The 16,745-nt window shown below is 50.8% G+C and overlaps 1 protein-coding gene across 4 annotated transcripts in view; it reads left to right on the top strand.

Annotated features, from left to right (window-relative positions):
• The window catches only part of Xrcc1 (X-ray repair cross complementing 1), a 27,346-nt gene that overhangs the window by 6,585 nt on the left and 4,016 nt on the right, over positions 1-16,745 (top strand). For 3 of the 4 annotated variants that reach the window (XM_028782555.1, XM_028782553.1, XM_028782554.1), the window contains exons 3-10: positions 6,203-6,319; positions 12,764-12,922; positions 13,440-13,514; positions 13,609-13,720; positions 14,101-14,213; positions 14,285-14,390; positions 14,548-14,809; positions 15,040-15,156. In XM_028782555.1, coding sequence (XP_028638388.1) covers positions 6,203-6,319; positions 12,764-12,922; positions 13,440-13,514; positions 13,609-13,720; positions 14,101-14,213; positions 14,285-14,390; positions 14,548-14,809; positions 15,040-15,156 — 1,061 coding nt within the window. The remainder of the gene's footprint in view (positions 1-6,202; positions 6,320-12,763; positions 12,923-13,439; positions 13,515-13,608; positions 13,721-14,100; positions 14,214-14,284; positions 14,391-14,547; positions 14,810-15,039; positions 15,157-16,745) is intronic. The other variant, XM_028782556.1, reaches the window with a different exon arrangement.

The following is a 16,745-nucleotide window of genomic DNA, read 5'->3' on the forward strand; positions in this document are numbered from 1 at the left end:
CCCAGCCCCTCACTGGGGGATTCTAGGCAGGGGCTCTACCACTGAGCCACGCCCCCAGCCCCTCACTGGGGGATTCTAGGCAGGGGCTCTACCACTGAGCCACGCCCCCAGCCCCTCACTGGGGGATTCTAGGCTGGGGCTCTACCACTGAGCCATGCCCCCAGCCCCTCACTGGGGGATTCTAGGCAGGGCTCTACCACTGGGCCACGCCCACAGCACTTCAGTGTTTTGGGAAAGACGTTCACTGTGTGTAGCTCAGACTGGCCTTGCCTTGTGATCCCCCTGCTTCCTCTATAGAGTGCTGACAATTGCTGATGTGTGCCACTGTTCTGACATTTGATACTAGTATCATTTTGAGACAGGTCTTACTCTGTACCTCAGACTGGCCTTGAGCTCCTTGTGACTTCCTGCCCCTGCCTCCTACATTCAAGGTCATTACTGTCCTTACTGAACCTTCTCTCCAGCTCCTCCCCCTCTCTTTTAACTACTGCATTACTGCATACAGGACAGCTTTCTTTTCTTTCCTTCCTTCCTTCTTTCTTTCTTTCTTTCTTTCTTTCTTTTCTTTCTTTCTTTCTTTTTTTTCTTTTTTTTGGTTTTTCGAGACAGGGTTTCTCTGTGTAGCCCTGGCTGTCCTGGAACTCACTCTGTAGACCAGGCTGGCCTCGAACTCAGAAATCCGCCTGTCTCTGCCTCCCAAGTGCTGGGATTAATGGCATGCACCACCACCACCTGGCCAGGACAGCTTTTCAAATAGCCACCTCTCAGAGCTTTGCCGAGTTTTTGTGGCCATTCAATATCATGTACTATGTGTGCATAGGAAAATTCAAAAATTACAAACCAACATGCAAGTAAGGAACACCAGGGTTGTTTGTGCTGCCCACTTGGTATGTTGCCTGCTTAGCATACATAGTATTCTGAGTTTGAGCCCTGGCATTGCATTAACCTGGGAAGAGAAGGAGACGGATCCAAAATTGGGACATTGTTGGTTATATAGAAGGTTTGAGGTTAGCCTGGGATACTTGAGACCCAGTGGTAGGGGTGGGGTATATACATATTTATATACAGGTTGGAGCCACAGGTATGCCTCAGTAGTAGTGGAGAGAGATAAACCAGGCTAAGGAATAGAGGGAACTCTTGTGGGAGATGACAGATGCAACTTTGTTTGGTCTGAGGCATTGACATCTGAATCTAGGTCAGAAAGGCTTGAGCAGTGCCGAGGTGTCAGGTGGGAAGCGTGTTCGGGGTTCTGCGGTGGCAGGTGCGAAGGCCCTGAGCAGGAGGCTTCAGCCTTTGTTGGATATAAGACTGGCGGCTATGTAACTGGAGAAGGTGCCCACAGGACAATATTTGGGCTCAGTATCCAGCAGGGTCTGTGCTGGCCTGCACTCTCTCCGGGCAGCAGTGCTGTGGGCCCAGGAACAATCGCAGTAAGCAGCTGGCTGGTTTGCTCTTGGGCTTTGCCTACACAGCTGGTGTGTAACCACTTCCTGCCCGAGGCTGCCCGTCTAATTGCAGCACCTGCACTGGTAGAAGAGTCGCTCTTGCGTTGTTTCCTCAGTTACAGATGTGAGCACTGTTTTGCTTTGTTTTCTTTTGTGGTGCTGAATATTGAACCAGGATCCTGTACCAGTTAGACAAGCACTCTACCACTGCCCCACGTCCCCAGACCCCTCTCTTGGAGGCAGAGTCTTGATGAGTTACTCCTGTTCTTGAACTTGCTGTGTGGCTCATGCAGGCCTTGACCTCTGGATTCTCCTGCCTTTACCTACCAAGTCGTTGGGGTTGCAGGCCCAGCTGGCTGCCCTTGTGACTTTGGGGCATCTTAGCTTCCTGTCGAGGGACGCCACTGGGACTCCCCTTTCTCACCTGAGAAAACTGCCCTTGGAAAGATTGCCTGTAGTTTAGAAGTGTCAGGGTTGGATTTGAACACAGACCACTTTGCTTAAGTCAAGGCTCCTCCTGCCATGGAGCTGTGATGCCCTGACTGGTCTGATAGAGCAGAGGGGAACAGCAGGCAGTTCCAGAGCAGAGGAGGGCCATGTTGGGTGGAAGTACACAGGCAGTTAAAAATTTGTTTTTGTTACAAAAAAAAAAATTTATTTTAAGTATGTGTGTGAGGGGTAGATGCCTGTTGGTGCAGAAGCCGGAGGCACTGGGTCCCTCGGGACCTGGGGTTACAGGATGTTACGGACCTCTTGTGGGTGTGAAGAGCTCTAACAGGTGAGCCACCTCCGCAGTTACAGCCACGCTGCTCTCACTTGGGGCCACCAGGGAAAACCATGACGTTTTTGTTGAGCCTCCCAGACCTGTGACTCCATGTGTAAAGACGCGCGCCCTAGCTGAGTGAGCAGAGGGCTTATAAAGGTAACAGCCACAAGTTTGGTAGGTCCCGTTGATGTAGCTGTGGTGGCTGTTAGCAAGCATGACAGGTATGAATTTTTAATAAGAATAAGGCACAGCTGTACCACCGTGGTGTCACTGGAGCGGAACAGTGACGGTGAGCTATGGTTCCCGGGAAGTGCTGTTAGGCTGACCTGTTCTAGCCCGATTCAGCCAGGTCAGGCTTGAGCTCCTGTGTTTTCCTCATTTCATTGCCTCTACACTGAGTGCTGAAATTACTGGTGTGCTTCATTCGGTACTCTGATTATGCGTGATGGGATGGAACTCAGGGCCTCCTGCTTCCTAGGCAAGCAGCACTCCAGCTGAGCCACATCTGTGGCCGAGACGTCTTTGAGGGCTGTAATACCTCCTCACCTGTTAATGAGCCCCACGCTGAACACTTAGCATTGCCTGTCCTGAGCGCCCCACACCCACACACCTTACCGTGTCTTCAGCCTCAGGCTGGAGCCGCAGGTCCTCTGGTGAGTGACGTCTTCATAAATAGCTCTTTCTTTCAATGAATAATGAGCCTGTATCAGGTAGTGCTTCTGTTCCTGGATAATAGATTCAGTAGGAAGCCTGGGGCTTTTCTAGGCCAGCACTGACAAAACAACTCCAGTCAAAGGGAAACAGGGACCAGGCAAAGAGTCTCCTGCCTGCAATTCTAGCCCCTGAAAGGTGAAGCCAGGAAGATCCCCATAAGTTCAAGGTGTGCCTGGTTAAGTGACACCTAACACACACACACACAAACACACACACACACACATACGTGCGCACCAAAAAAAAAAAAAAAACCCCACCAATGACTAAGCATGTGAAAGTGGAGCTGGTGTGGCAGCTCATGCTTGTAGCCTGGACTACGTGGCCAAGTCTCAAAAAATGAAATGGGGTGGGGGAAGCTGGAGAATTGGCTCAGCAGTTATAAGCACTTGTTCTTACAGAGGACCAGGGTTTGATTCCCAGCACCCACACAGCAGCTCACAAGTACCTTAATTCTAGTTCCAGAGGTTCTGATACTCTCCTCTCGGCCTCTAAGGGGCCAGGAGAGCAGATGGGATGTAGGCATACGTCCAGGCAAAATGCTCGTATGCAAGTGATAAATAAACTTACGAAAGAAAAGGAAACTACAGCCTCAAGTTTGGACTGGTTGGCAGTCTCCAGGCTGTCTAAGAGAAGTGACTCCAGTCCTTCCCTGACCTTCCTGTGATGTACAGAAGAGTCATTGCACGGCCTCCAGCTGTAGCAGCTTATGGAGTCTAGATAGTGTTTTGTTTCTTATTTAAAAGAATGTTAAAATTGGTTTCACTCTTTTTGTTCACTTATTTTTAATTCTAAAATCTTTTTTTTTTAAGATTTATTTATTTCATGTATGTGAGTACACTGTATCTGTCTTCAGACACACCAGAAGAGGGCATCAGACCCTATTACAGATGGTTGTGAGTCACCATGTGGGTTCTGCGAATTGAACTCAGAACCTCTGGAAGAGCATCCAGTGCTCTTAACTGCTGAACCATCTCTCCAGACCTAGTTCTAAAACCTTTAGCTGAACAAAAAATATCCTTAAAACTTCTTTATTGCATCTTTGGAAGACTGATTTTTGTTTATGTGTATGTATGTGTCTGCATGTATGCTACATGTGCTGTACCCAAGGAGGCTAGAAGAGCATGCCGGATTCCCAAGAACCAGTTACTGGAGGCACTGAGCAGCCTGATGTGGGTGCTGGGAACTGAATTCAGTCCCTGTGTAAGAGCAGCATGTGCTCATGACTTCGAGGTCTGGGTCTCAGTTCCTTTAGTCCATTTTTATGTAATTTTATTTGAGTGTGTCTTGTGAGCAAGAATTCCTGAAAAGATGTTGTGTCTGCAGACACTGGTGGATTGATAAGGGTTTCAGTGCTATGGAGAGAGTGGGACTTTGTCCCTTCAGAGGCCAATTACTTTCTCTTGGGCTGGTTTTAGCTTCAGGCACAGCCACTCCTTGCCTCACTCCGTCTGAACTAACACCTCACAATAAGTAAAAACCTCTTAGACTGTAAAAACAATAAGTAAAAACCTCCTTTACTGTAGCAAAACACTAGCCACCACCAAGAGAGCTAAGAATGTCATCGGAGAGCATCTTGGGCCTGTAAAACAGCTCCCCTCTTTTGTGCCCACCTCTCTGGTGTACCCATCAGTGTATTTTAAAGTTGCCTTAATTTGGGAGTTGAAGAGATGGCTCAGCAGTTAAGAGCACTGACTGCTCTTCCAGAGGTCCTGAGTTCAATTCCCAGCAAACACATGGTGGCTCACAACCACCTGTAATGGGATCTTTTCTGATGCCCTCTTCTGACATATAGGTATACGTGCAAATATAGCAGTCATATACATAAATAAATCTTGAGAAAAAAAATGCCTCAATTTGTGCCTTTTTTCTGCAAAACTATAATCAACTTAATGAAACTACTTCTACGTTGGAACATGGAGTTTGTGGTAGCCTAAATCTGTGTTTTGTGGCCGTGGTCACTCAGAATGGTTCCAGAATAAACTAGTTCTTATTCCCTGTAAGGTAAGAGCTGTTTTCACACTGACTGTACGTGTGTGGGCACATGTGGGCCTCCTTCCACTGGAATTCTGGTAGTCAGGCTTGGCAGCAGGTGCCTACAACTGCTGGGTCATCGTACAGGACCAGGGATAAAGGAGTCTCAAGCCTAGACATCAGTCCTTGCCCCAGTTAGACATACAGCATTTCTGAATCTGCGGATGGCTCAGTGGGCAGTGAATGCAGACCAGAGGTGGGATCCCCAGCACCCACATGAGAGCTGGGGAGGGGCATGGCAGCCTGCCTGGGAGCCCAGTGCTCCTGAGGCAGAGAAGGGCTCCCTGCGGAGATCTACCTCAGCAAATAAAGTGGACAGCCACTGCGGAAGACACCTGCCATCTCAACCTCTGGCCTCTACATGCACTCAGACTTGTGAATACACAACCACGCACACTACACACACCACTTCTGTAGTGTTAGTCTATCCCTTATAGCTATCACCTTTTTTGATTTCTTTTTTTCTTTTATATTTGAGACAGGGTCTCATGTGATCCTGACTAGCCTCCAATTTGCTGTGTAGCTAAGGATGACTTGAAACTTGTGATTCTTCTGCCCTCACCTCTCAAATGCTGGGGTTACACGTGTGCGACACCAAGTCCCAGCTTTACCTTCCTTCATCTTTTTCAGTGAGGGTAATGTCACAGGAGTCACCAACAGTAAAACAATGCCTGCCAATAGCTACTAAGTATCTACTGTGTACCCTGACCTTCAGCCATGTTAATTATGGGGTGCTCCTGGATCTGATGATCCGTGTTTTATAGGTGAGGAGGTAGAGGCTCCAGGAGGTTGTCCAGTGATGGTGCACAGCTGGTGTGTCGCAGAGCTGGGTTCAAATGCAGGACTCGGTGCTGTGCAAACCAGAAAACCCCTGGCATGCGTTAGTTTGTCCAGGAACTTCTGTAGTTACGTGTCCTTTGTATGACAACTTGCATCTAACTGTCTTTGGCTATTGCCACCAAGCAGAGCTCCAGGACAGGGAGCAGACTGACGAGTGTGGGAGTGTGGGGATGTCATTGGAGAAGCAGCGGTATAGTGTGTGTTCATTGAGTGAATTGTCAGTGTCGTGTCCTGGGCTGCCTGCCAGAGATGGAACGACTCTACTCACTACCCAGTTCCCATCCCCGCTGACACACAGGTGACATTCCAAGGGTGTGGCAGCCCAGGTGTACATCGTCTCTGTCCCCTGTTCCAGAGCAAGCCCAAGGCAGAACCAAGCACTCAGTAACCTTTCTTTGCCCCACAGTTGGAAAAGGAGGAACAGATACACAGCGTGGACATTGGGAATGATGGCTCGGCCTTTGTGGAGGTGCTAGTGGGCAGCTCGGCTGGAGGGGCCACAGCTGGTGAACAGGACTATGAGGTAAGCAGGGCTGGGAGAGGCTGACACTCCGTGTCTTCATCAGTAACCCCCCGACCCTCTCACTAGCCATCACCTGTGATTACACAAGTGTGGATGTGGGCCACCCAGCCTGCCTCCTGGAGGGTCCTGGGTATTCCGAGGAGACAGAGCAGGCATGGGGTATTGGCCTGATCATCAGGGGAGAGCCCAGCTGCCTGGATGTAGTCAAATAAGGAACAAGAGGCCCCCACTTGTTGTAAAATTCAGTTGCAGCTCAGGTCATGGCCCTAGAACTGGGGTTCCACATTGTCATGACTCTGGTAACCTGCTTGAGACAAAATACAGTCCCTTTCTGAGTGGTACTTAATTTTTTCCTTTCGTTTTGTTCAGGCTGGTGTTCACTCCTAGTCTCAAGCAGTTTTCCTGCCTCAGCCTCTCAGGAAGCTGGGACTGTAGGCATGCTCTGTCAAGCTGGCTCACAGGACCGTTATGACTGGCCAAGGTCACTGTAGCTCAGAGTATTAGCCTACTGGCTTTCCAGTGAAGTGATGGCGGTGAAAACTAAGCTCACCACGATGCAGGTGACAAGTCTCAGGCTAAGCCAGTGAAGACTAAAGTCCGCGTGTGTGAGGAGAGCCAGGTCTGAGCCTTCTGATGGTAGGCTATACCAGCCTTGGTCTTTGCTGCACCGTCGTGCCTGTTGAAACTAAAGAGGCTGTTTTGTATGTTTTGTACCCTCCCCTGCTTTGTTTTTTTTTTAAAAAAGATAGGGTCTCACTTGGCCCAGATTGGTTTTGAACTTAGCACACAGCTGGGGCTGGTCTTAAATCCCTGATCCTCCCACCCCATCTGACTAAGTGCTGCCATTACAGCTGTGAGCTACCTTTTTTCCCTCCCTTTGTCCTGCTGTCGTCCTGCCGCCTGGCACCTTAGGGCACTGTCAGGTTCAAGGGGGATGCAGGCCTTGTCATCTTCCTGGCTTTAGAGGAGCGTTGTGTCTCTCACTGTTAAATGTGATGATGACTATAGGGTGGGTTCTTAACCTGAGGGTTACGACCCCTAAGACCATCAGAAAACACAGATACTTATGTTACAATTCATAACAGCAGTAAACTTACAGTTATGAAGTAGCAATGAAAATAATTTTATATTTGAGGTCACCACAACATGAGGAATCTTAGGAAAGCTCAGAGCCACTGCTGTAGGGTATTTTTATTTTTTGAAAAAACCGAAGGAAGTTCTTATTTGTTCCTAGTTTATGGAGGTTTTTTTTTGTTTGTTTGCTTGCTTGTTTTTTAAAGACAGGGTCTCACTTAGCTCTGGCTGTCTTGGAATTTTCTGTGTAGATCAGGCTGGCCTCGAACTCACAGAGATCTTCCTGAGTGCTGGGGCTGGGAGCTCTCTTCATGAGTGCTGGTCTGGGTCTGTAGGGTAGGTTGCCCTTAAGCGCAGACCTTCCTCGTCTCCCGAGGCACTGGGATTGAAGGCCCGGGCCACATGCCCGGCTGCCTGTGTTGGGTTTCCTTGCCTTTTCTCACATTCGGAATGGGCTGCAGGGTCTTCTACATGTTAGAGAAAAGTCTGCCGCCGAGTCACGTCCCCACCTGTGCCACTTGCCTAGAACTTTATCAGGTGCTGTTTTCTGTTCGATAAGATCTATTTCTCGGAATGAGGTTGCCTGCACCAAGAACACTTTTGCTCTCAAAATGATATGCTAAGTCAGCAGATTTTGGTATTAGTCCAAAACAGTTCCTTTCAGAGCTAGAGAGTAGCTCAGCCCTCGAGAGTGAGTTCTACTCACTCTTAAGTGACCTGAGTCACTTCTTAGCACAGGGGTCAGGCAGCTCACAACCCTCTGCAGCCCTGCAAGGGAGTGTACACTTCTAGGTTCCACAGGCACACGGCACCTGCACTCAAATGCACACGTCCGCACACACACGCATAATTACAGTAAAATAAATCTTTAAAAATTACTTGCTTCTCGGTCTGGAGAGATGGCTCAGTGGTTAAGAGCACTGGCTGCTCTTCCAGAGGTTCTGAGTTCAATTCCCAGCAACCACATGGTGGCTGACAACCATCTGTAATGGGAGCTGATGCCCTCTGCTGGTGTGTCTGAAGACAGCTACAGGGTACTCATATACATAAACTAAATAAATCTAAAAAAAGTGTACTTGCTTCTCTTTCAAAACATAGATCAGAATTACTTCATAATACAAAAAGCAGAATATGGTGCCCTATTTAGCTAAATTGTTCCATCTTGCATGTGAGCGTTTATTCAGTATTTGCCTTTCTGGAAGGTGGTGTGACCAGCTCAGGCCTTTGTGTTCCCAGGGTCCCCAAACAGCTGTGCTCAGGTCTTAGGCTGCTGTAACATTATAGTTACAGCTGAGCTCAGGGCTTAAAATGCTCGGCTCCCAGACAGCTGGAAAGAAAGAAAGGAAAGAGTGAGCAGGTCAGGGCCGGTCAGGGCTGCTCCTCCTCCAGGTCCAGCCCAGAGCACACAGCGGGACTGCTTCCTGCAGAGCAGCTTGCCGGTTCTCCTCCATCCAGATCATGCAGAGGAGACAGGCCTGGTGGTAGCAGGAGCCTCTCTGGAAGAGGGAGAAGGGGGTTGCAAGTCAAGACCAGTTTAGGGCACTACATAGAGCATTGGGTGTGGGTTGAGGCAGTGTCTCCATGGTGGAGTAGCGCCTGCTTAGAAGTCTTCAGTGTGAGCCAATGGTGTGCCTGAGCAGCACTCTCCATGTCTCTGTGTGTGTGCCTAAAACGCCTTTGCAGTCCTGCTTTTCTTTTTTTTTTTAAAGATTTATTTATTTATTATATATGAATACACTGTAGCTGTCTTCAGACACACCAGAAGAGGGCATCAGATCTCATTACAGATGGTTGTGAGCCACCATGTGGTTGCTGGGATTTGAACTCAGGACCTCTGGAAGTGCAGTCAGTGCTCTTAACCACTGAGCCATCTCTCCAGCCCGAAGTCCTGCTTTTCATTATGTACATGCTGCGTGTTTCTCATGTCCAATGTAAGGTAAAGGAAACCACAAATACTGCATTGGAAATGTGGTCTCAGAGGCTACTTCCCTGGAAAAGCTGGTTGGCTTCTCTCCTGTTCTCTTCCTCTTTCCTAGTCCCCCATTTTCTCTGTGTCCTACCTGCGCAACTCCTGGTGTCCCACCCTGTCCTCAACCATTGGCTACTGGCATCTTTATTAATAAATTAAATTCCAGCTGGGGGCAAGGACTTTCTGTGTCAGTAAACACAGATCTTCCCAATCAAAGCACCAGAACCGCCCTCTACACCCCTGCCTAGAATCCCCCAGTGAGGGGCTGGGGGCGTGGCTCAGTGGCAGAGCCTCTGCCTAGAATCCCCCAGTGAGGGGCTGGGGCGTGGCTCAGTGGCAGAGTCCCTGCCTAGAATCCTCCAGTGAGGGGCTGGGGGCGTGGCTCAGTGGTAGAGCCCCTGCCTAGAATCCCCCAGTGAGGGGCTGGGGGCGTGGCTCAGTGGTAGAGCCCCTGCCTAGAATCCCCCAGTGAGGGGCTGGGGGCGTGGCTCAGTGGCAGAGCCCCTGCCTAGAATCCCCCAGTGAGGGGCTGGGGGCGTGGCTCAGTGGTAGAAGCCCTGCCTAGAATCCCCCAGTGAGGGGCTGGGGGTGTGGCTCAGTGGTAGAGCCCTGCCTAGTGTATGTTAAAGTCTAGCTTGCATCTCCAGTACAAGAAATTGTATAGAAGAGATTCACTAGCATTCAAGGTATCGCAGACTGGGGTAATGGTTAACTTTGGAATCATAAAGGCAGTGTCACAACCAGCCAGAGTGACTGGTTTCTTTACAGTGAATCAGAAGAGATATTTGGGGTTCCCTGAGGCTTAGTGTTGGTAACAGCTCCCAGCTGTTGGTTGTGTACATACACACACACACACACACATACACACACATGCAGGCACACACTATGCAAAATCCGGTCCTGTAGTTCACTTGAGATTCTGGCCCTTTGTAACAAGTGGAACAGAGGCCAGCGAGTGGCTTGTGCTCTGTATGATTCTGTTGGTGGTGGTGTTTAATCCCAGCTGAGCATCAACAGGCATATTGTTATGTATTTTTAACCGTAGTAAAAGGCTTCTTTTCTAATTTTATAGATTTTACAGTATGTCAGTTAGAAAGAGATGAAATAAAACAAGCCTAAGTGACCATTGCTTATAGCTCAGGAAACAACTGTGTTCTTTGCTCAGGAGGGAAGGCTAGCCCGAGGCAGACTCAGCACTGACCTGACAGTTTGGGCTGGGGGAGGTGGCTTGATTGACACCTTTCTTTGGGATCTGACCCCGTGGTCAGAGTGACTGTTGTTGCTCCATCCACCATGCAGGGAGGAGGGAATGCAGCCTTCCGCAGTCAGGGTGTGTGGTTTGTGGCTTCTGGGACCCCTATCATGGCAGCTGTGTGCTTGTAGGTGTGTGTATTTATTGTTTATTTCTTCTTCCTCTTTTTATTATTACTGTTATTACTATTATTGGGACAGAGACTCTTACTCTCTAGCCAATGCTAAGGTTACAGTTAGGAACCACCATACCTGGGTTATTTATTTTTTGAAGACAAGACAGCACTAAGTAGCCCAGATGGACCTCAAGCGTCTAACTTCCTGCCTCAGGTCCTTAGTGAAGGTATGCCAGGCTCGTAGCAGCGTACTGTAGGGCTGCTTGGGAAAGTACCTTTCCAGGCTGGAGACATCATCTGCTCTTCCAGAGGTCCTGAGTTCAATTCCCAGCAACCACATGGTGGCTCACAACCATCTGTAATGAAATCTGATGCCCTCTTCTGGTATGCATGAAGAAGGTGACAGTGTACTCACATACATGAAATAAGTAAATCTTTAAAAAAAGAAAAAGAAAAATAGTACCTTTCCAGGGAACAGTTGCCCCGGGTTAGGTAGTCCATGCTTACGGAGACACCAGAAACAGTCACTGTGGGTTCTCGCTAGCTAGTGAGTTCTCTAATCATAAATTACATTTAGTTGTTTATTGTGTGCGTGTGTGTGTGCGTGTGTGTGTGTGTGTGTGTGTGTGTTGTCACATATATGTGGCGGCTGGAGAACAACTTTCAGGAGTCAATTCTCTCCTTCAGCCGTGCAGTTAGGTTCCTTCATTAGCCATCCCGGTCCTGTGAGGTCTCTCAGAGTCCTGCAGAGGAACACTGCGCTTAGCAGTTCTCCAGAGAGGACTGTCTCTGAGAGGCCGAGTCAAGCAGCTGTCCACCAGCTCCCCAGAAACACACTCCCCTGCCTTAGCTTGTTCGCTACTTATGCCTTCTCCAGCTCCCTGCCAGGTGCTAAGGGTCTCTAAGATCTTTCTTGGTGGGAGCCTATGTCTTGTCTCCTGCTTTCTCCCAGTTCTGGGCCGCCACGTTCCTGCTTCTGTGGTGGCCCCGCCATCACCTGGAGGCAGAGAACGTAAATAGTATTTTTGTGGGCTGAATTTTATATAAGAATGTAGTTGCCAACTGTTACTGTAAGATTGGGGTCTGGTGAATAGAAGAAGCCAGGGCTGCTGTCCCCAGTGGGGTGAGGAACAGAAGGCAGATTGGAATGACGGAAATGTCTGTCACAGTGTGGAAGGGTCACCGGAGCTGAGCAGGTATGCCCTTCCCTTTCTACTGCTGGTGTCCCCAAGAAAGGGGTTAGTGTGGGGTGCTGAAACCTGGGTTCATCAGGAGCTGGGGCAATGCTCCCAGTATCTGCAGATGGGCAAGGCTGCAGCATGCAGCCTCTCTAGCTCCTCCTGGTGGCAGAGTCTGGTAAGCCTGCTCCATCTTTGGCTGTGATTTCGGTTCTGGCGTCCTGTAACCCTCTTGGTCTTTGAACTGACTCAACTGTGCATGCCCATAGGCCACTTGTACTGTGCCTCTCACCGAGACACCTCTGCTGGGACAGTTCCTTAGGGCATGTGGTCCCCTGTACTGCCCGATTTACGTGGAAATTTGTCTGGACTGCGTATGGCCTGGTGGTCCCACTACTGAGGAGTGAAATCAGCATGTTTGGGGACAGCCCCACATCATGCAAACAGCCCTGTTAAACTCAGTAGACCATAACCAAGACACAAAATCAGGAGAGCTTGTTGGGAAGAAAAGGGGGTCTCCAGGGAGTCAGAGAGGGTCAAGGAAGGGTGTGTGAATATGATCAAAACAAATTGCATACATGAATGGACATTATCCAAGAACAATGCAAATAATTGAAAAGAAAAATCTGTCATGGCAGCAGTTGTTACTGAAGTCGGAGGAGTAAAGCCGGGAGCGGTGGAGAAGACGCCCAGCAGTCCTCCCCAGCCCCACATGGTACATGTTCCCACACACCCATGAGCACGCACCAAACACAGCAGACATAACAGAGGGCAGGTCTGTTGACTTCCCCCTGCCCAGCTCCTAGGAGGTGTCATCTCGCTCTGGCCCTCATTCCTCACACTGTCTTCCGCCCAGGTCCTTCTCGTCACCTCCTCCTTCATGTCCCCCTCTGAGAGCCGAAGTGGCTCAAATCCCAACCGTGTTCGCATTTTTGGACCTGACAAGTTAGTCCGGGCAGCAGCAGAGAAGCGCTGGGACCGTGTTAAAATTGTGTGCAGCCAGCCATACAGCAAGGTACCTGGTGTGAAAGCTGAGACGTGCCCAGGGAAAGGGGGCGGGGGATCTAAGGGGCCCATCCTGAGTCCAGGGGGCCGGGAGCAACAGACAGCCACTGCTCAGGTTCCCAGCACTGGGTTTGAGGTCCTCCTGGGACAGGCAGCAGGCGGCGCAGCTCTCTGGAGCGAGTGTTGGGTGACTTGAGGCCATCAGGCTCTGTTTAAGATCACTGTTACAGCCATACTGGGACCGGGAACTCGGGCTCCTCCTGCTTTCTGCTTCTGCATCCAGTCAGCAGAGGAGCAAAGAGCTCTGGGTAGTTTGCATTCCAGAAATGGCTCCAGACAGAGACCGGGCACATAGAAGTGAACTTGCTGCCTGCCGGCTGCCTGTCACTGACAGTGAGGGTCAAAGAGCCACTGCGGGTTGAGGGGTGAGGCCTGACTTTAGTCCACAGTTAGGGCTCAGTGAGGTTTAATGTCAGTATCACCACCATGCTCTGTCCTACACCGTCACACCCACCCCTGTGTTCCAGGACTCACCCTATGGCCTGAGTTTTGTGAGGTTTCATAGCCCTCCAGACAAAGAAGAGGCAGAGGCTCCATCTCAGGTAAGTTGTACCTGTTACCCCCAGAGCCTCTCCCTGCCTCTCCACCCCTGCCTGCCAGCAGTCTTCCCACAGCACTGACCTTGCGGGACCTTAGAAGGTGACAGTGACCAAGCTCGGCCAGTTCCGTGTAAAGGAGGAGGATGACAGCGCCAACTCCCTGAAGCCAGGGGCACTCTTCTTCAGTCGTATCAACAAGGCGTCTTCAGGTGCGCGTGGGATGAGAGCTGCCGGGGACGGCGTTGGCGGAGTACTCACTTAGCGTAGAGGCCTGGGTTCAGCTCCCAGGCCCAATCCTGAGGTCTCAGCACAGGGGAGATGAGACAGGGGGATCGGACATGTAAGGCTCTCCTTGGGTAGATAGAAAATCTGAGTTCCGCCTAGGCTGAACTTGTCTCAAAAGCAAAGCTGAGAACTGAGAGCACGGCCAGGTCTCTAGGTCAGGGGAGGAGGCTGTCCAGGGAGGAGGGCTGCGGCCTGGACTGCGAGTTGTCACTTCTGGATGCAGGAGTGACTTGATACCTGATAGACGGGCGCTGAGGCCGCTGTCGCCATGGCCTCCCCCTCAGCCCACTGTGTCCTTCCATAGCCTCTGCAAGTGACCCTGCAGGACCCAGCTACGCAGCAGCTACGCTGCAGGCAGCCTCCAGTGCAGCCTCCTCAGCCTCTCCAGTCCCCAAGGTTGTGGGCAGCTCTTCCAAGGTGAGCTCATCAGACATTGGGGCAATGGAGAATGAGGAAAGCTGGAAGCCAACCCATCCCTACCTCCTCAGCCTCAGGAGTCTCCCAAAGGGAAGAGGAAACTGGACTTGAGTCTAGAAGACAGGAAACCTCCCAGCAAACCCTCAGCAGGACCACCCGCCCCCAAGAGACCCAAATGTAAGCAAACTAGATTCCTTGACTCTGTAGTGACCGGGGCTTGTGTGTCATGAGGGAAGGGCTGTGGTCTTGAACTCGCCATCTAAGAAGGGACAGCCTGATTTCCTATGAGAGATGGGTCACCAACCAACCGAGCTTGTGTTCTTTGGCTCCCCAGTGCCTGTTCCTCCTGCTCGTGCCCCGGCTGTAGCTCCAGCCTCTACCCCAGCACAGAGAGCTGTCCCAGCGAAGCCCCGGGAAGAAGGCGCAGGGCCCAGGGGAGCCCGCGCTGGACCCCAGGAGCTGGGCAAGATCCTGCAGGGGGTGGTAGTGGTGCTCAGTGGCTTCCAGAACCCCTTCCGCTCAGAGCTCCGGGACAAGGCCCTGGAGCTGGGGGCCAAGTATCGGCCAGACTGGACCCCGGACAGCACACACCTCATGTGGGTCCCCTGCCCTGCATGCCCTCTCTTGGTTCATCTGTCCCTGTTGTGCTGTCCTCCCTCCCTCCCTGCTTCCTTGTGCCCCTCCCCGGCCCCCACCTCTTTTCCCCCTTAGTTGTCTGCTTTTTGCTCCCCCCGCCCTTACCTCCCTCTCTGTTCTGATGGAACAGAGCACCATGTCTGATTTGTCCATCAGATCATGGCTGACTCTCCTGTTTTGCATCCCCCAGCTGTGCCTTTGCCAACACTCCCAAGTACAGCCAGGTCCTGGGCCTCGGAGGCCGGATTGTGCGTAAAGAGTGGGTACTGGACTGTCACCGCATGCGGCGCCGGCTGCCCTCCCGGAGGTGAGGCCCCAGTCCTGCCTCAGGCAGCACACACACCTGCCTGAGCAGCCAGTGAAGAGCCTGGGCCTGCAGGCAAGCTCGGGTGGCCTCCAACCAACAGCTGTTTTCAGAGCTGGGCAGGGCCCTCAGATGGGAAGTAACTTGCCTGGCTGGTCACCAGATTTTGTGACTATGTCTGCTTTGTGCAGAAGGGAAAGGACACTGGGTTGTGGCTGTGCAGAGGGAAGGGAACCTCAGGGCTGTGCACCATTCTTCAGAACTGACCTTGAAGCATCCTTTGGGTGCCAGACAGAGCTGTGACTGAAATGAGGACCCTGATGCTGAGCCCTGTGCTTCAGTGAGTGTCAGAAGTGTCAGAACCCACCCTTGAGGCACTCGGGGGGGCCCCAGTGAGTGAGAGTCTTGCAGGATGAGAAGCATGTGTAGCAGGCAGACAGAGGGCATGCTGGGCTACAGAACAAGCAGGGGTGGGCAGCATGGCATCTCCTTGGTGCAGTGGGAGGTGGCAGAACCTCTGGCTGCCAACAGGAGGAGCTGTGGAGGGGAGCCGGAGAAAAGCAGACTCCGAGCCAAGTGAGGACTGGGGACGAGATCTGCCTTACTTGACATGGCTTGAGTCTGTTCAATAAGCAGGGCTAACCCTGGCACATTCATGTCAGGGGCTGTGATGGGGAAGGTGGGGGGTTGGTCAGCTGACCTGGAAGAGGCAGGGACTCCACATCGTGTTTGGATTCCACAGATCTGAAAGCTAGTTATCTGTCTTCAGTCCTGTGATCATCCTGAACAGATGTACGGAGGGCATCGGTGGGCTCTTTTATTCCCCGAGGTGTGTAAGGATAGTTAGCTAGTGTGTCACAGTAGGGGCTTGGTTTCAGCGCGTGCACACACATGCACACGCACACATGCGCCCGCATGCTGTACCGAGATTCAAAAGTCTTAGGATGGTTGAGGCTGGAGAGATGGCTCAGTGGTCAAGAGCATTGGTTGTTCTTTCAGAAGACCTGGGCTCCGTTTCCAGCATCCACATGGTAACTCTCAGCCATCCGTAACTTCAGTCTCAGTGTCTGATGACTTCCGGCCATTATAGGTACCAAGCACACACATGATGTATAGACATACATGCCGGCAAAACACTCATACACGTAAAATGAAAAACTCAATCTTTACTTATGCATGTGCACAAGTTGCTTATATAAAATGGTATTTACATTAAAACTGCATAAAATGTTCTACACATTTAAAAAAGATTTATTGTTATTTAAATTATGTGTGTGTGTATATATCTGTGCCGTGGTACGCATGTATGTTCAGGTATGTGAGGAGGCCAACTGTGTCAGGTCCTCTAGAGCTAGAGTGATAGACAGTTGTGAGCACTTGATGTGGGTCCTGGGAACCAAATCTGGGTCTTCTGAACAGTACAAGCTCTTAAACATTGAACTATGTCTCTAGTTTCACATACTTTTATACGAATGTGTGTGTCTAAGAACTGAACCCAGGGCTTCCCACTTGCCAAGCAACTGCTAAGCCATGCCCCCAGCCCCTCACTGGGGGATTCTAGGCAGGGGCTCTACCACTGAGCCACGCCCCCA

The sequence above is a fragment of the Grammomys surdaster genome, unplaced genomic scaffold (genome assembly GCF_004785775.1).
Source record: "Grammomys surdaster isolate TR1022 unplaced genomic scaffold, NIH_TR_1.0 804, whole genome shotgun sequence".
NCBI classification, from domain to species: Eukaryota; Metazoa; Chordata; class Mammalia; order Rodentia; family Muridae; genus Grammomys; species Grammomys surdaster.